The 26,666-nt window shown below is 49.2% G+C and overlaps 1 protein-coding gene across 1 annotated transcript; it reads right to left on the bottom strand.

The window, feature by feature from the left end:
- Nucleotides 1-7,721: 7,721 nt before the first annotated feature.
- On the bottom strand, nucleotides 7,722-21,708 carry HBEGF (heparin binding EGF like growth factor). Its single transcript, XM_084637439.1, has 6 exons — nucleotides 21,402-21,708; nucleotides 20,705-20,878; nucleotides 15,703-15,880; nucleotides 11,099-11,254; nucleotides 10,387-10,480; nucleotides 7,722-8,976 (listed from the first exon to the last, which is right to left on the bottom strand). Exons 1-5 carry the CDS (start codon nucleotides 21,442-21,444, stop codon nucleotides 10,408-10,410), a joined length of 624 nt encoding a protein of 207 aa, XP_084493565.1. The 5' UTR covers nucleotides 21,445-21,708; the 3' UTR covers nucleotides 7,722-8,976; nucleotides 10,387-10,407.
- Between the last annotated feature and the right edge of the window lie 4,958 nt (nucleotides 21,709-26,666).

A 26,666-nucleotide genomic window follows, 5' to 3' on the forward strand; every position in this document is an offset into this window, starting at 1 on the left:
GCCCCGCCTGAGCTGGTGTCATGAGCACGGCCACAGCTCCCTGGGCTGAGCTCCCTCCCAGAGACAATGCTGGCATAGAGCAGGCAGCCAAGATCAGGCTGTGGAGGCATCGAAATGTGCTAGCTGTCCTCTTAATCTCCCTTGCAGCAGCAGTACTCCAGCACCCTCGAGAGGGGGCACAGCAGCACTCTCTGACGGCTTTGCTATCAAACACGTAGCGAAGTCGGGCTGGCGTTGACATTATGAAGGGTTTGATCATCGACTCCCTGCAGAATGCCTGCCTTCCCCAGTTATAATACAGCCATGGCACAGTGACACTGACAGAGGGTAAGAGTCTTAGAGAAGCCTTAGGGAGTCAGGGGACTTTCAATGGGATCTCTCAGGGCATGTCTCCACTGCATCTGGGCAGCAGCCTCCCAGCCCAGAGCCACAATCTCCTGCTAGTGCTCTAAAAGGACCTGTACAGATGGTGCTTTGACACTGTGGCGTAGGCTCTGAATCCCCTCAGGATTCAGAGCCCGAGCCCCAGACCAAGCTGCTGCATCTCCACTGCTATTTTTAAAGCGCTAGCACGAGCTACACTGTCATGAGTCTGTGGACCTGGGCTGGGAGGCTCACTCCCAGATGCATCATAGAGCCCTTAGGCTCCTTTGAAACATCCCACCCAAAACTGCTGCTGCTCCCTCGCCAGCACAGAGTCCCTCTTTTCCACCCCCTCCACCCCCAGAGACACCCAGAGCATGGGTCTGTGTCTAAGCAGTGCCTCATGCACTAAGAGCGTTCGGAGGAAGGCGCTAGAGCACAGAGGAGAGTCCAGTCGCTTACACGTGAGACGGAGCTGCTCAGTTGTGCACCCAAAACAGCACCCAGTTGAACAACGTAGCGGATGCAACTGCTCATTTGGGCCAGTACATGTGACATGAATTCCTAGGAAGTATTGGGGAGGAGGGGACTTCAATTACCCCACCTACGGCCTCAGCCTTTGAAGCTTCTTCTGCTGATGACCAATTACATGAGGTCAGTTCAAAGCCCTCCGAACTGTAGAAAGGATGGACTACACTTTTCATGGAGGTTCTTGTTTTGGGCAAAAGGGAATTATGAGCCTGAAACCCCAAGAACACCCTGAGCATGTTTTGAATGACTGCTCACCTGCCAGAGCCCATGTTGGAATTGGGGGATCTCAGGTAAACTTGTCCCGTGAGTGTAGATTCTTTTATTATTTTAAAAATATTTTTTCTGTATTGCTTTTACCTTAAAAACAAAATATGGGTGCTTAGGAAGAACTGTGTGGTAACATATATTTGGGGCAATTACACTATGTACCGTGTCTGAGAAGAAACACAAAGCAGGCCTGCTTCAGCAGATTGTCTTTTGTTGGGAAAAACATAGTGAAGGCACGGAACTGTTCATCCTGGAAATAACCAGTCAGGAGGGTGAGAGACGGGGGTCGCCACCCAAGATCGGTGACCGGTGAGGAACCAAGAGCCTAGAGTGGAGGGAAATACAGGTGCAGTTGCCCTGCACTGCTCTCCTCATAAATAAACAGAAGAACCAGACAGATATGGACAGCAGCTAGTAAACTCAGGTGCTGAGGAAATGGTGACTGTGCCCCTGTTAACCATCTGCATCCTATGCCCACAAACACCCTTCCGTTAGCTGCTGAATATCTGAAAGGCTCCCCCCACCACATAATGCCTCTGTTTTCCATGTTAAATAACAATTTTTGGAGTGTCCTGTGGCCAGGCCCAGGACTATGGCTTCCTGCCTGCTCTGTGAGCAGCTCTTAGGCTCACGACTCTCCATCCCACCCAAATCCTCCCTCCAAGTCCACTCATGGTAGAAGGAAGAGAGAATGCACAGACTTGATTCAGCAGTTCCCCATTGTTCTCAAACCCTCAGTGACTAACTCTGGTGATAGATGCTATCTCAACAGCTTTAGGGAGTGGAGCTATGCCCCGGACAGGTAAAGCCAGGCAAGCTTTCCATCTTCTGCTCCACTGTGGACACGGCTCAACCCTCACTCTAGAACTGACAGAGTGGTACATTCATTCCCCAGCCCCAGTCACTTCCCTGCTCAGACTGGCAGTAGCACAGGGAGTTTCTGTGACCACCACCTCCATAGAATCATAGAATATCAGGGTTGGAAGGGACCCCTGAAGGTCATCTAGTCCAATCCCCTGCTCGAAGCACGACCAATTCCCAGTTAAATCATCCCAGCCAGGGCTTTGTCAAGCCTGACCTTAAAAACCTCCAAGGAAGGAGATTCTACCACCTCCCTAGGTAACGCATTCCAGTGTTTCACCACCCTCTTAGTGAAAAAGTTTTTTCTAATATCCAATCTAAACCTCCCCCACTGCAACTTGAGACCATTACTCCTCGTTCTGTCATCTGCTACCATTGAGAACAGTCTAGAGCCATCCTCTTTGGAACCCCCTTTCAGGTAGTTGAAAGCAGCTATCAAATCCCCCCTCATTCTTCTCTTCTGCAGGCTAAACAATCCCAGCTCCCTCAGCCTCTCCTCATAACTCATGTGTTCCAGACCCCTAATCATTTTTGTTGCCCTTCGCTGGACTCTCTCCAATTTATCCACATCCTTCTTGTAGTGTGGGGCCCAAAACTGGACACAGTACTCCAGATGAGGCCTCACCAATGTCGAATAGAGGGGAACGATCACGTCCCTCAATCTGCTCGCTATGCCCCTACTTATACATCCCAAAATGCCATTGGCCTTCTTGGCAACAAGGGCACACTGCTGACTCATATCCAGCTTCTCGTCCACTGTCACCCCTAGGTCCTTTTCCGCAGAACTGCTGCCTAGCCATTCGGTCCCTAGTCTGTAGCTGTGCATTGGGTTCTTCCGTCCTAAGTGCAGGACCCTGCACTTATCCTTATTGAACCTCATCAGATTTCTTTTGGCCCAATCCTCCAATTTGTCTAGGTCCTTCTGTATCCTATCCCTCCCCTCCAGCGTATCTACCACTCCTCCCAGTTTAGTATCATCCGCAAATTTGCTGAGAGTGCAATCCACACCATCCTCCAGATCATTTATGAAGATATTGAACAAAACCGGCCCCAGGACCGACCCTTGGGGCACTCCACTTGATACCGACTGCCAACTAGACATGGAGCCATTGATCACTACCCGTTGAGCCCAACAATCTAGCCAGCTTTCTACCCACCTTATAGTGCATTCATCCAGCCCATACTTCCTTAACTTGCTGACAAGAATACTGTGGGAGACCGTGTCAAAAGCTTTGCTAAAGTCAAGAAACAATACATCCACTGCTTTCCCTTCATCCACAGAACCAGTAATCTCATCATAAAAGGCAATTAGATTAGTCAGACATGACCTTCCCTTGGTGAATCCATGCTGGCTGTTCCTGATCACTTTCCTCTCATGCAAGTGCTTCAGGATTGATTCTTTGAGGACCTGCTCCATGATTTTTCCAGGGACTGAGGTGAGGCTGACTGGCCTGTAGTTCTCAGGATCCTCCTTCTTCCCTTTTTTAAAGATGGGCACTACATTAGCCTTTTTCCAGTCGTCCGGGACTTCCCCGGTTCGCCACGAGTTTTCAAAGATAATGGCCAATGGCTCTGCAATCACAGCCGCCAATTCCTTCAGCACTCTCGGATGCAACTCGTCCGGCCCCATGGACTTGTGCATGTCCAGCTTTTCTAAATAGTCCCTAACCACCTCTATTTCCACAGAGGGCTGGCCATCTCTTCCCCATTTTGTGATGCCCAGCGCAGCAGTCTGGGAGCTGACCTTGTTAGTGAAAACAGAGGCAAAAAAAGCATTGAGTACATTAGCTTTTTCCACATCCTCTGTCACTAGGTTGCCTCCTTCATTCAGTAAGGAGCCCACACTTTCCTTGGCTTTCTTCTTGTTGCCAACATACCTGAAGAAACCCTTCTTGTTACTCTTAACATCTCTGGCTAGCTGCAGCTCCAGGTGTGATTTGGCCCTCCTGATATCATTCCTACATGCCCGAGCAATATTTTTATACTCTTCCCTGGTCATATGTCCAACCTTCCACTTCTTGTAAGCTTCTTTTTTATGTTTAAGATCCGCTAGGTGGACCTCCACCTTGCATGGGATCCAGTCAACAATTGCTTCTGGCTGCCATCAACCTGGGCTGGGTTTGTCCTCTGTAGAGAAAGGCCCCATAGCCTGTTACTAATCCTTGGAGCCATTAATTATTTCTCCCCAACAGCAAACATTAACATTCCAGCTGTCTATAGAAAGAAAGACATCCTCTTGGCTACCCAAGTGGCTTCCCAGCCTGCCAAACACACTGTTCTTGGGGATGCAAAGGCATGGAGGAGGAAAAGTGAAAAGGAGGTGGCTAAACTTGGTCAGATAGGAAATCCTAGGGATGACCCTCAGGTCTGGTGCTCTGAGAGTGGATGTAAGCAGAGAGTTGGCTAACACAGTGGAAAGGAGGAGAGGCAGGAGTGGAGTGTTGGAGGGATCATTACTTCAGTAATACAGGAATGTCAGCCGGAACAAGAGAGGACAATGAGAATGAAAGAACTGGAGAGCAGCCTTCAAACTCCAGGCATTACCCAAAGGGGAACCCAAATGTTCTTCTTTCAAGGAGATATTTGGAGTAATTCTGAGTCCTGGGGAAGGCAGTAGGAGAACTTGTAACTGGCAGGCTTCCAACAGAATTTAACAAGTTACTTCTAATATGCTATTCTCCTCTTTCAGTCAAAGTGAGACTGCTCTGCTGGCCTCATTTTCAGATGTAGAGTACGAAGCTTTGGTGCTACATGGGAGTCCCCAAATCACTGCATAAGCACTTGAATGTGTTACTCATCTAAGGAGGGAATAAACACTATATTGGTCCAAAGTCTGGGACTTCACAACCAGCACCAAAATGCCCTGTTAAACTAAGGAATGTCATTAGTATCTAAGATCCGGATTTCACATGAAACATCATTAGAAAGGCACACCCAGAAAATTTGGGATCCATAGCTTTCCAATGGTATAGGGCTTTTATTTCTTCACCTGGCAAGTTGTAAGTTGTTGGGCCTTTACATTATGTCACCTTTTAGTACCGTTTTACCCTTTTCCCTCCACTTTGCTTGTGACAGGATTTTAGTGGATCTTGAGAATCACTAGAAATTGCAATTATTGCTTCATACCCTGCCAATTTTATAAATGGCATAAACACATTAGCATTTCATAAGAGATCAGCTGCGAGGATTTTGTCTTAAATGAAGCAGAAGAAGAAAAAGCAGAAAAAGCTAGATGGCAATCAGCATGTGATTTTAAGGACTGATACCTCATGCTCTGCCAGAGCTAGACTTTGGCATGATCAGTACAAATGCTTTAAAGGACTAGAAAATCTTAGAATCATAGGACTGGAAGGAACCTCAAGAGTGCTCCAGGGACCTCGAAGTCATCTCATCCAGTCCCCTGCACACATGGCAGGGCTAAGGATTATGTATACCATCTCTGACCATAGGCGCCGACTCTGTGGGTCTTCCAGGGCTGGAGCACCCACGGGGAAAAATTGGTGGGTGCTTTGCACCCAACCAGCAGCCACGCTCCCCGTCCCCCCACCTTAGCTCACCTCACCTCTGCCTCAGCCTCCTCCCCTGAGCGTGCCGCATCCCCACTTCTCCTTCCAGCACTTGCTGCTGCAAAACAGTTGTTTTGTGGTGCAACAAGCTCTGGTAGGGAGGGGGGAGGAGCGGGAACGTGGTGTGCTCAGGGGAGGAGGCGGGGCTGGGGCAAGGAGGTGGTGGAGTTGGGGCAGAGACTCTGGGGAAGGGGTTGGCATGGGAGCAGGGCAAGGGCGGGAGGGGGTGGGGCAGGGGTGGAGTCTGGGTGGGGGCAGGGGGTTGAATACCCACCAGCACTAGCAGAAGTCGGCACCTATGTCTCTGACAAGGGTTTGTGTAACCTGCTCTTAAAAATCTCCAATAACGGAGATTCCAGAACCTCTATAGGCAATTTGTTCCAGGGTTAACCACCCTGACAGTTAGGAAGTTTCTCCTAATGTCCAATCTAAACTGCCCTTGCTGCAATTTAAGCCCATTGCTTTTTGTCCTATCCTCAGAGGTTAAGAACAATAATTTTTCTTCCTCCTTCTTGTAACAACCTTTTATGTACTTGAAAACAGTTATATCCTCACTCAGTCTTCTCTTCTCCAGACTAAACAAACCCAATTTTTTCAATCTTCCCTCCTGGGGACCGTTAATCATTTTTGTTGCTCTTCTCTGGACTTTCTCCAAATCTTTCCAGAAATGTGGCACCCAGAACTGGACACAATAGTCCAGCTGGGACCTAATCAGCACAGAGTAGAGTGGAAGACATACCTCTCCTGTCTTGCTTACAACACTCCTGCTAATACATTCCAGATTGTTTGCTTTTTTTGCAAGTGTTACACTGTTGACTCATATTTAGCTTGTTATCCACTAAGATCTCCAGATCCCTTTCTACAGTACTCCTTCCTAGTCAGTAATTTCCAATTTTGTGCGTGTGCCATTCCTTGTTCCTTCTTAAGTGGAGTAGTTTGCATTTGTCCTCATTGAATTTCAACCTATTTACTTCAGATCATTTCTCCAGTTTGTCCATATCATTTTGAATTTTAATCCTATCCTCCAAAGCACTTGCAACCCCTCCCAGCTTGGTTGCATCTATAAACTTTAAGTGTACTCTGCATGCCATTATCTAAATCATTGATGAAGATATTGAACAGAACTGGACCCAGAACTGATCTCTGTAGTATCCCACTTGATATGCCCTTACAGCGTGACTGTGAACCACTGATAACAGGTTGGAAAACTGTCCCCAGAGAGTAGTTATGCACCCACCTTATAGTAGGTCCATCTAGGTTGGATTTCCCTAGTTTATGAGGTCATGCGAGACCTCAAAAGCCTTACTAAAATCAAGCTATACCACATCTACCTCTTCCCTCTATCCACAAGGCTTGTTACCCTGTCAAAGAAAGCTATTAAGTTGGTTTGACATGATTTGTTCTTGAAAAATCCATGCTGATTGTTACTTATCACCTTATTATCATCTAAGGGAATGTCTAAACTACCCACCGGATCAGCGGGCAGTGATCGATCCAGCGGGGGGTCGATTTATCGCATCTATTCTAGATGCGATAAATTGACCCCTGAGCGCTCTCCCGTCGACTCCTGTACTCCACTGGAGCGAGAGGCGCTGGCAGAGTCGACTGTGGAGCGTCAGCAGTCGACTCACCACAGTGAAGACACTGCGGTGAGTAGATCTAAGTACGTCAACTTCAGCTACGTTATTCACATAGCTGAAGTTGCATAACTTAGATCAATCCCCACCCCCATCCTGCAGTGTAGACCAGGCCTCAGTGTTTGCAAATTGATTGCTTAATTATTTGCTCCATTATCTTTAAGGTACTGACGTTAAGCTGACTGGTCTGTAATTTCCCCGGTTGTCTTTTACAGATTGGCACTATATTTGCCAGGACTAGAAAACAACAACAAATATTTCTTAGTGCCAAGATGAGCCCCCAAAATGTCGAAATGAGTGTGCGGACTTAGGCACTCCAGTCTAAAAATGAGCCCTTGTATAGTGCTAGAGAAAAGCAGATTTCCCATGGAAAAACAGCTAGCTCTCTCTGCTTTGACACTCCCTGCTCCCGTCTATACATCACCTTGCTTTCAGGAGGCTTCCCAGCATAGGACTCAATGAACAGGAGACACAAGTGAGTTTGGGTTATTTTTATTTTGATTGTAACATCTGAACCAGTTCTCAAAGCGCAGGATGTAACAACATGAGGATGCTCACTGCAGCCTCTGAAATCTGACATGCATAAGAACTCAAACTTCTTCTAATGCAGGGACTTCAGGAATCTCCATGAGGGAAGAGACCCCATAAGACTTCCTTGGGATCCTGAAGACAACGTAGAGAGTATCTTGAGATAGTTTCCCCCATGTTTGTCTCCTGCACCTTTGGTGTTTGGCCTAGGCTTTGAATTTTGAATGAATCCACCCCTTTTTTTCAGTCGCAGGGGTTGGAGTAAGCGCCAGTTGAGTTTCGAATAATAGAAATGTTTGGACAGTATAGGTCAGATTCAGCGGAGCTGCACTCACCGACAGCTGGTCTGAGTTTGCCCCCATACATGTGTTTCCCTTCACCTGCTGCTTCTCAGCAAGAAGGGAGAAGGGGACATGCAGAAGTGCTGAAATCTGGTATTTGGCTCATGCTGTCCATATTTTTCCCCTTATAGTGCCACATGAAATATTCATGGACAACAGTTAGTGAGGACACATTGTTCCTTATTAAATGACCATATTAAATTATATCTGACTCCTTTTCCAGTCATCATTAAATAATATCTAAACATTTGTAACAAAGTGTTAATTATTAGACCATTATGTTACACTTTAAAAAGTGAGGGCCCGATCCTGCCATCTGAACTCATAGTAAAGCTTCCCTTGATTTCCAGACTACAGGATCAGACCCTAAATAAATACTATGTACAGTATATCTAAAATAAATATATAATTTAACATGAAAAATATCTTGTTAAATAGTTTCCCTCCCCGCCTCCATCTAATAAAGCCGCAGTCAGTCTCCGCGGAATCGAAGTCTTTCACAGTTAGTTCCTCAGCATGCGTTTGAAGGATCCAAATTCAGGTTTGGTTTTAGTTACTCTCCAGTCCCTATCAAAGCTCTAAAGCTAAGGTCCAGTTTTCCATCTTCAGCGGGAGCCCTTCAGCTGAGACTCCTCAAGGAATTCCACTGCTTATTGGAAACCATCCAGCAGGAAGTCACCTCTCCTGCCACCTTCTTCCATTCCAGCAGATCAGGTTGGCTCATTGAGATGCGTGTTTCAGTAAAGCAATTCCCTGACACAACCCCCAAAAACAGATACTCCCCTTCTACTCCCTTTGGTTTTTCAATAGGTCCAATAAACAGAGTCTTAAGTTCCTATGTCTGGCTTCTTGGTGGAGGTAGAATCGCTTCACTGCTGAATCCTGAAACACAACACAAGGCTGGGTCATTTCACATCACGGCTTGTGCTTGTGCAAGGCGACGTGCTTTAGCGGTGGGTGCAGATCCTCACAGAACACCCCGCACCGATGCCTTGATTCAGGAAAACACTTAAGCCCATACGTGAATGCTTTCCTGAATCAGAGCCAGAGTAAGTGTCCCATCCATCTGGATGTGGAGTACTCTGAGCTCCCAATGATTTCAATGCAGCCTCTCAGACCTTGAAGAATGAGGGATGCAGGTAGGTATTAACAATATGCCTCATCTTCACAGGTACTGATCACCAACAGCTCCCACTGATTCCTCTGTGAGTTGTGCCAGGATCAGACCCAACAACCTATATTTACCTTTTTGATAAAGCCTCCCCTGGAACACAACCCACTAATTAGTAAACCCTTCTACATATTAATTTACCCATCTGGGAGACATGACATTTTCCTAATTTAAAAACCTGGAAGCATGTGTGATATCAGCATTTGGACCAGCGGAGGGGCATTTCCCCTTCCCAGCACCTGCCCACCACTGAAGTGCAGCTGCCTCTGGGGTGAAACACAGCCTCTGATTTCCAGTGTAACACTGGAAGAATACCACTACACCAGTGGCTGAGGAAGGGAGTATGGAAGAATGATGCAGTAATAAGGGAAGGACACGTGGGAGCGAAAAGGTAAGGCTTTTTTAAGGCAAGATTTAAAGAAGAGAGATGACTCAGTGGGTCAGAGGAAGGGAGAGAGGCAGGGAATCCCAGAGAGACAGAGAGGAACAAGTGAATAAACAATCCTCTATTATGGAGAGGGGAAGCCATGACCAGAGGGGTGAGCAAGGGAGTTATGTGGCTCTGAGGTCAGAGAGACAGAGCAGAGGGAGTGGGTGGGTGACCCTGTGAGCAGGGGATTGGAGCAGCAGAGTGGGTTGGAAAAGGGGAAGCATAGAGGAGCATCACCCAGAGAGGGACTGGGCAGAGCAAGGCATCGTTGGTCTTTGGAAACCAGCAGGGTGATTCAGAATTGGGCTCAGCCAGGAAGCCAGAGATGGGTACAAAGCGATCCGTTCACTTTAGGCCAGTGGCAGGGCCAGGAGACCCACTGCAGAGTCACGGATTTGCTCCTCTGGGGGCTGAATCAGAGAAATGGGGTTTGTTCCCTATCGGAGCTCAGGTAATAGGCACAGGCTATTGAGCTCCCAGTCTCAATCCAAGAAGGACGCATTAGTCATTGTCAGACTGCACAAGAGAACAGAACTGGCCCAGTATGACAGACGTCTGCAGAACCCATCAAGATCCATGCCCACTAGCTGCACCTGTTGCTGCCCACAGGGCCTGGCCCAGCAGGGCCGTGTGCAGTCTTGCAGATGGAAGCTGTCCCTGCCATGCCGCAATGCCCATGCCAGAGGGTTACCTTGCAGGTCCCCCGATGCCATCAGTGGTTTCCGGTGATGCCCAACTTAATTTTCTCTTCATTTTCTACATCATAAACTCCTCTTTTGTGACACCTGCAAACACAAGCAGACAGACATTCACCAGCATGCCGCTGGTGCTCTGGTCAGGGTCACGAACCCACCCGCCGAAACAGGAGCCGCCTGGGGCCGTCACTGTTCTCATCTTGGCCATAAGATGCAGTGTCACACCTTCCATCTCAGTCCCTCCCCTGGGGAGAGACGCAAGAGGCTGGACGTCTCTGATGTCTGGAGAAAGAAAGCAACTGCTTCCCATCAGCCCACTTCTCCCCAAGCTCGTTTGACACTGCTGGATCTTCCCTTCAGAAGCCAGGGCAAAGCTGGGAACAAACCCAGCCCATGGGGAGCATCAAAAACAAACACTCAAGACAAGGAGGACAGAGAACTGGACAGCAAGGTGGTCCCAGGCTATAAATGTCATCGGCCACTGAGCCAGGAAGACCCCTGCTCCCGTACACAGAGGGCTTGATCCCCAGGGAACACCAGCAGTGGTATCAGCGGGGGCAGTTCACCCAGGTTGGGGTCAGGGCTCTGGGTTTAGGAGCAGGCAGGTGTATCCCATGCAGTGCGACCACAGGGAGCCTCCTTCCCTCCCACTCCCGAAGTTGTGGGGTAGGTCTTGTGAATAGCGTGTGGCAGCCCACTCCCCAGTACCTGAGCATGAGCAACGCAGCAATGATGACAAGACACAGAGAGGACAGCACAACCGCTACGACGGCCAATGCTGTGGTGTGGTCATAGCTGGTGGAGGGGTTTTCCACGGGGAGAGTGAGACCGTGGCACCGCTCGCCATGGTACCCTGGCTGGCATCTAGTTTTGGGGAGAGGAAAGAGAGTTCAAAAGACAGTAGTAACAGGGAACTCTAGGAGCAAAGTTTTGCCTTGGGCATTAATTAACATCAGAACTGTTCTCCAGCCCCTTCCACCCATGTGTCACAGAACATTTCCATTCCCCTCCTAGCTCTCAGGACACAGCATGGCCTCCTCCTCCCCGGTGAGACTCGGCCCAAGGCCCCGAAACTTCGCTCAGTGCTTCGATCCTTCAGGCCTGGCATCACCATTGCTGGCCTTAGCTGCACCCTCTCCAGGGCAGTCATCTCCCCCCAGGGACCGGGCCAGTGTCCCTGACAGGTCCCTGTATCGCCTATTGCTCTCTACTGTCCTTCCCACATCCAGTACAGCCCAGCACCCTGCCCAACCTTTTGGCATTGCTGCTGTGCACTGGGCTGGCATTTCCCAAAGTGAATCACAGTGGGTACTGGCCCAAGCATCAGGATGGGACTCTCTAGCCTGCCTGGATCCCCAGCAGGATGGATTCAAGCCTTCAGCATGAATATATTGGGCTCCATGCAGCTTGTCACATGGGGGTCTTCCCCATAAGACTTTTGAATCCAAGGGTCTGTGGAGACATTAGCAATCCCACAACATTTTCAGGGACCTTGCTCCAAAGTGCCCTGCTGACTTGCAGCGTGCTGTGATCCCTTTGGCTACCTCGCTCCTCCCCAGAGCTGGCCGTATTTCACGGGTGAGTAGAACACTGAATTCATTCAGTGCTATGTGAAAAAAAAAAGCATCAGAACAGCTGCCCCGTGCATGATGGGCTCCCAGCTCCATCCAGTTCTGTTTGTCTGACCTGAACCGTCCAAGGTCACCTAAACCCTCCAGATCCTGTCACATGCCTTCCAGTGCTCAGAAGCGAGTGAGAGGTCGTGAGATTAGTGGGGAGGCAGGCTGAAGGGGTGGGACCAGGGGCATCACTCCACCCTGACCATCAGGGTCAGAGTTTTGTCATTGGGACACGCTTGAGTCATCCCAGCTCCCATTAGATACAGGCTGAGAGGAGGCCATTAAAATATGAACTCAATTAAGTATCTCCCCCTGCACAGAGATCCTTGAATTCTATTAGCACGTCAGGGACTTAGAGTTCAGCACTAGGACAAACCTCTTCAGCTCCCATTTTCAGAGCCCGGAAGTCCCATTTAAGGAAGCCAAGGACAGGTCTGACCTCGCGTTTGCTAACGGAGATGAAAGAGGTTTGAATGCCTCCTCTGGGGATATTTCTCACAGACGCACTTCTCAAACGGGAGCAAATGAACACTTGTGACACATGAGCCACTCACCTCTCCTCTGCCCAGGTAATTATTCATGTAACAGAAATAAAATCTGCATCAGAGCCAGGAGGCTAATTAACCAAACACCCCTTGCAGTGAGTCAAAGGAGAATCACGTAAACAGCCTAATATACACACACACACACCCATAGCCCCGGACCCTTGCCAAGGCCCAATCAGAGAGGGATGAGCTTCTCGTCAAACATGTGGACACATGCCAGACATCCAGATCAAGTGTCCCATGTTTAGATTGAGCGCCATTAAATTCAGCACATGCCATGTGTCAATGTCATCTTCAGCCTCCAATGCTCCCATTACACCAAGGGCAAAGAACCACAGGAGCGGAGGGGCCAGAAGATCTCCAGCAAACCCCAAGCCCTGTCCAGAACAAAGTGCTGCCAGTGCCCTCAGCTAACATCATAGTGTGCTACATCGACATGTTCTCCCAACCACCACAGCAGGCAAAGGTCGCAATGAAACTCAAAGCAGCAGCCCTGGATCTGCTGAAGATGCTAGCTGAGCAGAGCAGGGCTGGAATGCTCACAACCCCTCAGCTTTCTCAGTGGGTGGCTACTAGATACCAGCCATTGCAGCTGAGAACCTCGGACTCCTTTAGATCTTGTTAAAGGCCAGAGCAGTGGCCCCAGTGAGCCACCGCGGAGCCTCTGCTCTCGTCAGGGAGGAGGGGAACTAAGGCAGAAGAGTGCTGCTAGGGAAACTAGCTCATGGGAATGGGGCCTTCTGAACAGCGGTGTCTGCCTCCAGATGCTGAGGTCTGGATGGGTGAGCCTTAATCCAGCTCTGGCCTTGCCCTCCGAACACTTTCTTTCATTGCTGCCCCAAAGGCCTTGTCCCCACAGGAAGCAGTTCAGTCAGGTGCCTGACTGTCCGGAGAGTCCGTCCCCTCAAGCGCCTGCTGCGCTCCTGCAAGAGGTGTCATCGACCTCTGCAGCAGCCCAGATAGTGAGCTGCTTAGGACCCTGACAGCAGAGACTGCTCTGCTGGCGGCTGCTGTGAGCATCATGTTTCAGGAGCCAGCTGCTCAGGCTGCTAGGAATTCCCTCAGCTGCAGCTTCAGGGCAGAAAACATTCAGAGGCTCCCAGAGCAGCACTCACTGATCTCCGCAACACCACGCTGCCCCACACTTCCAATGCCAGAAGGTTGCACACAACGAGCCAAGGCTCTGCGATCTTCAGCAAGTTCGGTGGACAGGCAGCGGTAGCTCAGGGGACAGGTTAAAGAGCACCACCAGATCAGTGTTCTGGGGAGTCTGACAAGAAATGAACTGCGAGGTTCAGGCCAGTGTCAACACTGCAACAAACTCTCACTAGCTTCAGCTTCCCCCACCTGTGCAGTGGGCATGGGTGACTGATACTTCCCTACTTCCTGAGGGTGATGGCAGAGGGAGTCCATTCATGTCTGGAAGAACTTTGAGCTCCTCAGAGGAAAGCACCCAGGAGAGGCAGAGAATGATTAATTAACAGTAGTCCAGCCCAGGGAAGCAGCTCCAACACGGGGGTAAACAGAGGAATGGCTCACAATGGAACAGTTTCAACATGTTCCTGGCAGGCTGCCATGCACGGTGCCCTCAAAGCTGTTGTCTCCAACCCTGGCTGCTTGGAGCTTAGACTATCTCTGTCCCAACACCATATTATCCTTCTGCTCGCACTACTGCACTGGTGCAACAGACAGGACTGTCACATTTGAAGAGGTGGATGAAGAGATTTACTTTCCCTTTCCAGCCCCCAAGCCCCGAACTGCTGCAGAAGAAGACCAGAGCCCTGCACTAGATGGTCTAGGACAAGAAGGCCTTGAAGGGAGCTCCTCAGAAAGAGACCTCAGTGCTGGAGAAGACCATCTACCTCATCTGCATGGTGAGACAGTGCCAGACAAGCAGAAGTGCACATAAAACTCTAATGCGGAGGGAGAACTTGCTTGCAGCACTCACAACAAATACATCAGCTTAACAAAGAGAATCCTAGAAATCAGAGATGGAAGAATCCAGTCACATCTAGCCTCAGCTCCCACTAGCCACTGTAAAAACCTTCCCTACAAGGTGTTCTCCAGGGCTTTTTTCTTCAGCTTCCACTGTTTCCCTTTGAGAAACTATTCCATGGCCTAGTGGGTCTCACTGGTACACGGTGTGTATGCCTAATGCTGAATGAAAGCATTTTTCAGTCTTTTCCTTTGAAGACATCAAGAGTAGGTTCTTGGTGTGGGAAGAATACTCAGTCACTCTGCCAATGTCAGAGTCTCCCAGGGCTAAGTGGATCCTTCCAGCTTCCCCGTTCTCCGTGACTCTTCCTCTATCCCCTCCCTACCCATCACCAGAGCTGCTACCTGCACAATACACCATGGGACACATTAATTAGATGGGCCCTTGGAAATAGGAACAGCCATGTTCAAGAGCAGCCACTGAGTTCAGGTGCCTTTGTTGCTGGGTGCCCAGCTTGAGACGCCTATGGTTAGATTTTCAGGAGAGCTCAGCTCCCTGCTCCCAGGGCCTGATCTTTAGAGGAGCAGAACATCTCAGCTCCAACTGACCTGAGCTGGAGTTGGGGGGATCCAGCACTCCTGAAACACAGGCTACAGGCACCTGAGTCTGGGTTCCTAAAGTCAGCGCCCATTTCTGAAAGTGTGACTGCAAAGGGCTACCAAGTGCCCTGCAATAGACAAACACGCCACAAAAGGAAGTTGTGTCGTACTGACTTCCTGAAGGCTAAACTCCGTGCTCACTCAGGGCCCACGGAGATTCACGTGGCATCCCTGGTATCAGACACTGGGGAATTTAATGGAAGGCCGACATGTGCAATAGAGGGACACACATCTGGACCTGTGTCTTTACCAAGACCCAACGGAGTCCAGGGGTGAGCACAATGTGCTAAAGCGATGCAAAAACTCAAGCAGCATGTGACAACAGAATAGTATCCTCACAGAGTGAGAGTATGTGGAGCCCTGCAAATCCGCGGATGTATTGTTCACCATGTTTGTGGACCGCGGATTGGATGTGGATCCAAATTTTGTATCTGCACAGGGCTCTAAGAGTATGCACTAAAAATATCTCCTACACTCTTCCTGTGTGTGGTTTAGAGAATTCAAGGAACAATGACTAAGGTTTCCCTAGGACAGAGATATGCTGATAACTTACATGCAGGATGGAGCTTTCAGCTCTCTGATGTATTTGCATTCTCCATGAATACAGAAGTCCTTGTACTTTCGCAGACATGGGTCTCTCTTCTTCCCCTTGCCTTTGCCCTTCCTCCTTTTCTTCCCATTCCCTTCTTTTTTTGAAGTAACCAGACCTTCTGGCTTGGACAAGAAGGCAACTGGAAGACAATTTTAAAAGAAGAACAGAAGTCAACTCAACTGTATCCAGCACAGCATTTTTTCAGGCATCTGCCTCAGCTCTAGCATCACTGAGGAACTATCTGCCCCCAGCCAGAGGTTTCACCATTTTTGCAGATTTCAACAAATATCAGAGCATTTCTGATTCATAAAGATGCTAAAGAAAAGAAAGGAACAAGTTAGTGGAGATTCAGAGAGAAAAACAGCACAGTACATATCTCACATCTTATTATTATATACACTGGTTTCCACTGACCACAGAAGATTAGGCATTGAGTCTTTATCTACCCTTTATTTCTCTGATTAGTCTGGTCTTTTGTAAGAGACTATTCATAGTCCTAATCAGGCTGATTTTCCCATGGTTACAATGATGGCTTGCACAAAGGACACATGCAGTATTACAGGGCACTGGCAGGTCAGTTCAGGCCCCAAATTTAGGTTTTCTGAAAACAAGCTGATGTAAACAGACACAGTCCCATGAAATCTGCCGTTTTTGAATTTCAGTGGAAACAATTTTGAAAGTCAAACAATGCCTCCCCAACCTGTGCTTGCAAATTACTCTGACGACAGCTACAGCACACCAGGCCATCCTGATGCTGAGCACCATGAATTCTGAGGGACCTCAGTGGGAGCATACAGCGTGCCTCATTGACTTAGGAACAAAAGCAGGAATGAAGGGATGGGAACCTTGTAAGAGTTCTTCAGGTTTCCCTCTCTATGGTGGTGTCAGTGACATAGCTAAGGAATCATCACCTTGTGCCATTACCACTCTGCATCCAAACATCACACTGCAAAATGATGTCAACTTTCAAGCCTTGAAAGCGGATATGTCATAAGCTACTGTGTCTCTTTTCCCCCCCACCCGCACAAGGCCTGGAGGAAGTGGTATTCCTCACCGAAACTGGGACAGCCCCAGACAACATCACACATGTGGCAACCATGAGTCAACAGTGTGATGCAGTCACAAAAAAGACTAACATCATTTTGGAGTGTATTAACAGGTATGTTGTATGTAAGAAAAGGGAGGGAACTGTCCCCCTCTACACAGTACTGGTGAGGCCTCAGCTGGAGTACCGTGTCCAGTTCTGGACATCACACTTTAGGAGAGATGTGGACAAATTGGAGAGAGTTCAGAGGACAGCAACAAAAATGAGACAAGGTTTAGAAAACCTGACCCGTGAGGAAAGGTTAAAGAAACTGGGCCTGTTTAGTGTTGAGAAAAGAAGACTAAGGGGGGCCCTGATAATAGTCTTCAGATATGTTCAGGGCTGCTCTAAAGAAGACTGGGATCAATGGTTCTCCATGTTCACTGAAGATAGGACAAGTAGTAATGGGCTTAATCTGCAGCAAGGGAGATTCAGGTTAGATATTAGGAAAAGTTTTCTAATTCTAAGGATAGTGACGCTTTGGAACAGGTTACCAAGAGACGTTGTGGAATCCCCATTGCTGGAGATTTTTAAGAAGAGACTGGGCAAACACTGGTCAGGATGGTCTAGGTTTTCTTGGTCCTGACTCAGCACAAGGGTTGGGCTAGATGACCTCCCGAGGTCCCCACCAGCCCCACATTTCTATGATTAAGGGCTATGTTCCAACACCCTCCCTCACTTGGAGTAAGGCCTGAATTCTTCAGCACCCCTTGGTGGGCAGCAGAATCTGACCTCCAAGTACTACACAGTGTGGGGGGCCTGGCAGTACCGGCAGGTTCAGACTCCACCAGGGCCAGAGAAATAGAAGAAGGAGCCACCTGGGGTACTGTAGGAGCTTTGCAAGTTCTCATTTCACGAAGAACCACAGAGACCACAAAACTCACAGGAACTGTGTGTGTCCGATGGGAGCCCTGCTGGTTTATCTCCCTGCCACAGGCGCTGTGACCCGCAGGGCAGAGGGTTGCTATCACAGGGAAAGGGGAAGGACACTCAAAACTGCACCGTGGTGCTTTCACTTCTCCCTGCTTGCCTCCCAGGCCCTTATGCCTCTATCCCCTTCTCAGCAGATCAGAGATCAAGAAAATTCTGCAGGTGCAGGACAGAATCATTTGAGGGAAGCCATCTCACAAGCCTGTCGTTCCACTCTGGCCAGCAGCTGGCTGACAGGCACAAGAAGTAGGAAGGGTGTGGGGTAAGCCGAGAGCAGAAAATGATGGCACAGACCCCTGCATGCAGAGAGCATGTTCCAGACTGATCAGTGCCTCAAGATAGCTCAGGAACATCTCCCTTCCACTGGGTACAGCTGACACAGCAGCTAGAGGCATCAGGACAGATGGGGTTTGAAGGAGGGGCTCCCAGGCCAGAGAAGAACTGATGACCACCTTGAGCAGTGTGTCTCAACCCATCCACACTGGCCACCCTCATCAAATATTTTCACAATCCACTTACTTTGCTATAAAGCAAGGGTGGCAATGATCAACCTATGTGATTCATTTGTGTGTGTACTTTGAGAGGCTGACAGAGAACACTTATCGCAGAGGGCAAGGGTGTGAGGGGGAGCCAGATCTTCTCTGCTTTAGACTTTAATAAAATTTCACCTTTGCAATCACTCTGACTGCTCTCCATGACCCTCCCCCCAAAGGGTGCAACCCCCCTGAATGAGAAATGCTGCCCTAGAGAGTGTGGGGGAGATGAGAACTGGTGACTACCACTCCCTGAAGTACTAGGGTCACATCCAAATATCCCACTCCCAACTGATCCTCTTCTCAGAGCTGAGACATTGGAGGCCTATCAGCTCACCCACACTAGTGCGAGACACCTCTCTTCCTTCCAAATGCTCACTGCTTGCATTCAGAAAGAAGAAATGCGCACACCCCAAGAGGAGCAGAGAGATGTGGAGAAATGGACAGGAGAGGGCAGCCCAGGAAGTGTGGGTGTGAGGTGGGGAGATCTGTGACAGCTAGTGACGGGCAGAGACAGGAAAGGAGGAAAGTTTATGGTGAGAACAGACAGGGAGAGAGGATGAGTCTCCGCAGACTCCACCCCTGTGGTGCAATAGATCAGCCTGGTTTTGCAAAGCTGATGGGCACACATCACAGATGGAGAGGAACCAGCCTGGAGAGGGAACAAAAAAAGAGGAAAAGCCACAGAGCGTAACAGGCAGACGGTGTGCGTGCGTGCAATCTGAGTGACGTCAGTGGGGTTGCATTGGTAACGCCAGGTCTGAATTTGTCCCTGTGTCAAATCCTGGTCACGACCAAGCTAACGCCCCCACTCCTGCGGTATACAATGGGACCAGCACTTCACCTAAAGAACGTCAGAGAAACCAAACATAAATGGACAGGCACAGCAGGGTGAAGGTGGACTCAGATGCCTGCAGCTCAGTGACTAACCCCTGGTTGGTATGAGGAGTATCAGTGTGTGGGCAGTGGGGTGTGACTCATGGGTGGTGACCACTCCAGACAGGGATGGCATGCAATCTCAACTGGATGGATCCACACGGGAGTGTCCCAGATGATATAATACAGAGAGCTCAACCTTTCTGTAGGCTTTTGGGAACCATCCTATAGAAGCGAATAGGGAATCCCATATATTTTATAGATTTCTACATGGGGTGCAAAACACCCATGGAACAGATCTCCTTCTCTATTGAATGACATGAGGTTTTAAAGCCATTTCCACAGAGCCCTCTCAGTGCCCTCACTAATCTAGACTGGATATTTTCCTAAAAGGCCTGTGGCTGATTGTAATGGCCCCTTCTGGCCTAGGAATCTATGAATCTATTCCGTTCTATAGGACTTTCCCACCAGAGAGAGAACATTACTTCAACAACTGAACAGTTACAGGACCCCTTAGCTACCAAGTCTCCCTCTCCTCCTGCTCTGGAGAGGGCTGTGCATTAAACATGCCGTCAATGACTGCACATGGCAAAGAACTGAGTGCTGGATCTGGGAAGAGTCCCCAGGGATTAGGGGTAATGGGGATGCAGCACTGGGTATTTGAGTGTTACAGGGAATGCAGCACCGGGTCTTGGCAGGGGCACTAAGGACTCCAGGGTAACAGAGAAGGCAAAGAGCATAGACAAGGAACTACTAAAAACAACTGAACGGACACAAAGCAAATAAGGCAGGAATTTCCGTGGGAACATTCTGGCCTGGCTTCCCCTCCCCCGTTGGATTCCTGCTGTCAGAGCTTTGCACACATCAGTCAACGACAGAACTGCCCCCTCAGCTCTGGGGCTTACCCCACTCCTGGCCTCTCCCACGGACACTCCTTGCCTTTCAGCGCCCAAGAGGAACTCTCCCCAGAGTCAACCCCACTCTAGCTACAAAAGTTTCTCCCTATCCACCCGGCCTAGGCAATCACAGCATGCTCCTCACCCCACAAGCAGCCCCAGGGACAACCTCCCAAGCCAGGCCAACATGTAAGCACCCCCTTAATGCCATGCCAGCTCAGCAAAGCAGGTGGTTAGCTTTAAGCGTGTTCCTTGGAAGCCAATGGGACATGCCTAAAGTTAAGCACCTGCTTATGTATTTTGCTGCATTTGACTCACTCCCTCTCCTTCCCCCTCTAGCCATGGTATCACACAGAAAATGCGACCTGTGACATTCCCCTGAGCAGGAAAAAGGTCCCCTGGCACCAGGTCACTTCCTCCCTTACCCAGGAAATCCCAGCGCTGCCAGAGCTAAATCGATTTCCCTTCAGCAGCCCGCTGTGCTTGTTCCTGAGCTGGGCTCCCAGCTTCTCACCGTGGATCCGAGCACCCAGCCACTGGGCAGCCCCGGATCGGGACCCGCGGGCTGCCCGCCCCCGCTTCCCACCACTGCAGGGGAGGCCACCTGGCGCTGCCCGCGGCCGGCGAGCCCCGCACACACGCACCTCTCGGGAGCTCCAGGAAATAATCCCCAGACGAGAACCCGCCGCCGTCCGGATCGCGCTCCTCCTCCAGCCCGCTCCCGAGCAGCCGCGCGACTGACCGGCCGCCGCTCGCCTCGTGGAAGCCCGGGCCCCGCAGCACTTCCAGCCCGGCTCCGGGCGCCGCCGCTGAACACCCTGCGGGACAGAGAGTGGCGTTCCTGAGGGGACAGCGCCGGACACCGCACCGCACCGCAGCTGCCCGGCGCTCGCCATAGGCAGCCCCGGGGCTGGGTACTGTATTTATAGTCACAGCCCCGGGCCAGGCCGGCCCCCGGGTGACCGAAGGTGCCACGCCCGCGGCAGAGTCCGCACCCCGGCAGGGCACCGGCCGCAGCGCCAGGCCGGGGGCTGGGAACGGCACAGCCGTGCCCAGCTGGCGGGAGCGGAGCGCTCGGGACGGGCTCCTGTAGGGAGGCCAAGGCGAGGGGCTCCCCCGCCAGAGGGAGCCCGGCCCCGGCCCGTTATGCAAGCGCGGCCTCCAGCACCTGGACACTGGGCGCGTGGACAGGGGGGTCCGGGCTGCCCGGCGGGCTCGGCCGCGACGCCAGCGCACGGGCCATTCGGGAGAGGGGCCCGGGCAAGGAACAAACTTTGCCCGCAGCCGCCGCTCGGGCTCCCGTGCCGGACGGCGCCGGGCGCCGCTCTCCCCGCTCCTCACCTGCAGCCAGAAGGACGCTGACAGCCACGAGCAGCCGCTTCATGTCTCTCCCTGCCCGGCGCGTGGCTCCCCCACTGGCTGCTCCCACCCGCTGGCCGTGCCCGCGGCGCTCCGGGCTCGGCTCTGCGATCGCCCCGCTACCTCCCACGGCACCCGCCTCGCTGCGCCGCCTCGCGTTAGACACCGCTGGGCTCCCTCAGTCCTGCCAGACGGCTTGCTCTGCCCGACCTTCCCGGCTCACATGTGCCCAGCTCGCAGCAGGAGCCCTCTCTCTCCAGCCCCAGTCTGTCCCAGCACCAGGGATAGAGGGTGGGGCCATGCTGTTGTGTACGCCACGCCCGCTGAGGGCGGGGGATGGCGTGACTGTTCCGGGGACTGGGTGGGAGGGGGATTCCCTCTGTCAAATTGGTGCTGGGTGACTCAGGTCCCCTTACTTTGGGGGTGAGACCGCCAGGTTTCTTGGGGGTGGGGCAAGCTGCAAGTCAATTGTAAAAGTTTAATTAGGCAGGCCAAAAAAGAATTTGTAGCGCAACTAGTAAAAGACTCAAAAACTCACCCAAAAAAAAAAACTTTTTAAGTGTGGCAGAAGCAAGAAGCCTGCCAAGCAATCAGTGGGCCACTGGAGATCTGGGTGCTAAAGGAACACTCAAGAAAATGTAATTGCAGAGAAACTAAATTAATTCTTTGCATGGGTCTTCACTGCAGAGGATGTGAGGGAGCTTCTCACAGCTGAGCCATTCTTTTTTGGTGACAAATCTGAGGAATGGTCCCAGACTGAGGTGACAATAGAGGAGAGTTTGGAACAAATTGATGAATAGCGATTGGTTAACAGGACCAGCTGCTATTCTGAAAGAACTCAAATATAAAATTGCTGAAATACTAACTGTGGTAATGTACCAGATGACTGAAGGATATCTAATGTGACACCAAAGTTTTAAAAAGGCATCAGAAGCAATCCTAGCAATTACAGGCTGGTAAACCTAACTTCAGAACCAGGCAAATTGGTTGAAACTATAGTAAAGAACAGAATTATCAGACACATAGATGAACACTCTACATTGGGGAAGAGTCGACTCAGTTTTTGTAAAGAGAAATCATGCCTCACCAAGCTATTAGAATTTTTTGAGTGGCCCAACAAACATGTGGACAAGGATGAGCCAATGGATATAGTGTACATGGACTTTCAGATAGCCTTTGACAAGATTCCCCATAATAGGCTCTTAAGCAGAGTAAGCATTCATGGGATAAGAGGGACGGTCTTCTCATGGATCAGTAACTGGTTAAACGTCAGGAAACAAAGGTTTGGAATAAATCGTCAGTTTTCATAATGGGAGAGAGGTAAATAGTGGTGTCCACCAGTGATCTATACAGGGACTGGTGCTGTTCAACTTAGTCATACATGATTTTGAAAAAAGGGTAAACAATGAGGTGGCAAAATTTGCAGACAATACAAAATTACGGAGGATAGTTAGGTACAAAGCAGAGTGCAAAGAGCTAAAAGCGAATCTCACAAAACTGGATGACAGGGCAACAAAATGGCAGATGAAATAGTGTTGATAAATGCAAAGTAATGCACATTGGGAAACATAATCCCAACTATACATACAAAATGATGGGATCTAAATTAGCTGTTACCACTCAAGAAAGAGATCTTGGAGTCACTGTGGATAGTTCTCTGAAAGCATCCGCTCAATGTGTAGCAGCTGTCTAAAAAGCTAATAGAATGTTAGGAACCATTAGGAAAGGGATAGATAATAAGACAGAAAATAGCATAAAAGCACTCTATAAATCCATAGTACACCCACACCTTGAATACTGCATGCAGTTCTGGTTGCCCCATTTCCAAAAAATATATTGGAATTGGAAAAGATACAGAGAAGGGCAACAAAAGTGATGGGAGTATGAAACAGCTTCCATATGAGGAGAGATTAAAAAGACTGGCACTATTCAGCCTAGAAAAGAGATGACTAGAGGGGATATGATAGAAGTCTATAAAATCATGACTGGTTGGAGAAAGTGAATAAGGAAGTGTCATTTACTCCTTCACATAACACAAGAACTAGGGGGCACCCAATGAAATTAATAGGCAGTAGGATTAAAACAAACATAAGGAAATACTTCACACAACGCACAGTCAATCTGTTAGTCTTTAAAGTGCCACCGGCCTCCTTGTTGTTTTTGTGGATACAGACTAACACGGCTATCCCTTGATACAGTCAATCTGTGGAACTTGTTGCCAGGGGATGTTGTGAAGGCCAAAAGTAAAACTGGGTTCAGAAACGAATTGGGTAAGTTCATGGGGAATACATCCATCAGTGGCTATTAGCCAAGATGATCACTGATGCCACCCAATGCTCTAGGTGCCACTAAACCTCTGACTGCTGGGACTGGACATTGGCCAGTATCAGAAGACAGGATACTGGGCTAGATGGACCATTGGTCTGACCCAGTATGGCCTTTCTTATGTGTGCTGATGGCAGCCACTCCTTCCACCTTTCCTCCCCAGTGTGGGGAACCCAGCTGCTCTCTCTTCCCCTTGGGGTTTGCACTTCCTGTGAGGAGCAGGGCCTCCCACACTGTTGTCTTCTCAGGGACTGGGGGAGGTTACAGAAGAGCTCAGGGTCCACCCCGCTGGGTGCTTTTCTCCACATTCCGAGTGCTTTTCTCCACATTCCTCATCTGCTCTTTGGAGCTGGCGCTGTGCCAGAGATCCATGCTTCACCAAGCCAAGCGGGCCCAGCTGCAGTCAGTGCCAGCGCCATGGGTGTGGCTAGGACAGCATTTGCATGCTGCGGGTTGGAGGATGAGGGAAGGACAGTGCCACTGGATCTGAGCTCTGACTTAGGGCCGAGTCTCCCAGACAGCTACCAGAGGTAGGTAGGTTGTTATCTGAGACACACCAAGAGGCACTAAATCTAGGGTGTCCTCTAAGAAGAGGTTTAGACCCAGCCAAGGAGGGGAATGTCCATAGCAACATGTGCTGATCTGGTGATCACAAAAATTACTACCCTACTCTGGCACTTAGCATCTAGGACGGTGCTCAGATTCTCAGGTAATGGGCATAGTATAAAAACATAAACAGATGCCTTCGCTCCTTTCTGGAGAGCAGTGGCATTAACTCCGCCAGGCTGGCCAAATTCCAGCTCAGTTATTGAGACATTCTGCTGACCTAAAATTCTCCCTGAAGTTTCAGTTAATGCTGAGCCTGACTATCCACTGCCCTGGGCTAGGTGCAGTCATTACATTGGTGCAAAGAGCTACCAAATCAGAGTGGATTTTGTACCCTCTTTGCCCTCGCTTTCCACCAATGCAAATGACTCCATAAGGGGCAGGGCAATGGAACATCAGGATCTCCGTGTTCTTCATTTCCCTGTTGCGTATTATTTCTGTGTGCTGTTAGACAGCTGCAGTGCTCTACCCAAGAGGGAGCTGCATTTCAGTGGTGGGGAAAGTAAATTAATGCATTAATTAAATCAATCCCTTAGCTTTCTCAAAAGACTGTTATGAAGCTTAAATTGTTAGTCCCAGTAAAGTACTCTAAGATCTTTGCATGAAAAGATGCTAGAGAAGTACAAAATATTGTTAATGGCAATTCAGAGTCATTTTGTTGATAATCATAATACTTCCTCCAATAGAGCAGAAGGATGTCTAATTCTGCATATGCACAGGCTTTATGGGTAGCTGCTTCAGCAACGGGACCTGGGTACCATTGTAGACAGCTCAGTGAGACCTCTCTGTTCACTGGGCAGCAGCAGTCCAAAAAACAAAGACATTAGGTTGCAGAAAGAATGGGATGGAGAATGATGGAAAATATTATGTCTCTATGTAAATCAATGGTGCAGCCTCATCTAGATACTGTGTGCAGTTCTGATCACCCCAGCTCAAAAAGACGTTGCAGAATTAGAGGGGTTCAGAAAATAGCAATGAATATGATTAGAGGCCTGGAAAAACTCTTCTATGAGGAGTTTGAAAAGATTGGGATTGTTACCTTAGAGGGTATTCAAATAAGAGAGGTTATAATAAAAGTGTATAAAATACTGAATGGTCTAGAAAAGGTAAATGAGGAGCTTTTGTTCCCCCATCGCAAAGGGACATTTAAAAAAGCTCAAGGTAGCGAATTTGAAGCTGATAAAAGGAGACACCTCTCATTTGGTGCATAATCAGAACATAGAACTCAAAGCCAGAGGGCGATGACAAGACAAAGAGGCCAGGAACCTAGCAAGATTGAAAGAGGGATTGGATGTGTCTGTGGATAACATTGGCCGAACCAGACAGACTCTACGCAAAAGAATAAATGGACACAAATTATACATCAAGAATTATAACATTCAAAAACCAGTCGGAGAACACTTCAACCTCCCTGGACACTCAATTACAGACCTAAAAGTTGCAATTATTCAACAAAAAAGCTTCAAAAACAGACTCCAATGAGAAACTGCAGAACTGGAATTAATTTGCAAACTGGACACCATTAAATTAGACTTGAATAAAGACTGGGAGTGGATGAGTCATTACACAAACTAAAAACTATTTCCCCATGCTAATTTTCCCCCTACTGTTACTCACACCTTCTTGTCAACTGTTTGAAATGGGCCATCCTGATTATCACTACAAAAGTTTTTTTTTTCTCCTCCTGATAATAGCCCACCTTAATCGATTAGTCTCATTAGAGTTGGTATGGCAACCTCCATTTTTTCATGTTCTGTATATCTATCTATCTATCTATCTATCTATCTATCTATCTTCCTACTGTATTTTCCACTGCATGCATCTGATGAAGTGGGCTTTAGCCCATGAAAGCTTATGCTCATATAAATTTGTTAGTCTCTAAGGTGCCACAAGTACTCCTCGTTTTTAAGACTACCCAGAGTTACACCAGTGAATGCTAAGAGAAGAGCATTGCATGGAAGATAAAATCTCGTGCTTCAGGCAATCACTGACTATGAAACCTAATCTGGGTGTCAGATCATTACGCATCTGCTAGGTGTTTTCACCTTCTGCTGAGGCATCTCACACCAGCCATTGCCAGAGACAGGCTATAGACTAGCTGGACCATGAATCTGATCAAGACTGGCCGTTCCTATCTTCCCCTGAACATTTTGACATATGTGTTTGTCTTGTAATTTTAAAAGTAATGTTCATAAACTCAGAGAGGCAGATTTTTTGCCGAGCCTCCCAAGAGGCACAGTCAGAAAGCATGGCCTGGGTGCAGGGCAAAGCTGGTTTTACACCACCTGTGCACTGCCCAGAATCGGAGCTGCTGTG

Source organism: Lepidochelys olivacea, assembly GCF_965140295.1.
Source record: "Lepidochelys olivacea isolate rLepOli2 genome assembly, chromosome: 8".
Taxonomy (NCBI): Eukaryota; Metazoa; Chordata; order Testudines; family Cheloniidae; genus Lepidochelys; species Lepidochelys olivacea.

Excerpts from the sequence above, each read along its gene's own strand:
- HBEGF (XM_084637439.1), bottom strand. The coding sequence starts at position 21,444 with ATGAAGCGGCTGCTCGTGGCTGTCAGCGTCCTTCTGGCTGCAG. Across the intron at positions 11,255-15,702 it reads CTGAAAGCTCCATCCTGCAT|ATGCCAGCCAGGGTACCATG; the intron begins GTAAGTTATCAG and ends CCCCAAAACTAG. Across the intron at positions 10,481-11,098 it reads GCTGCGTTGCTCATGCTCAG|GTGTCACAAAAGAGGAGTTT; the intron begins GTACTGGGGAGT and ends TTGTGTTTGCAG.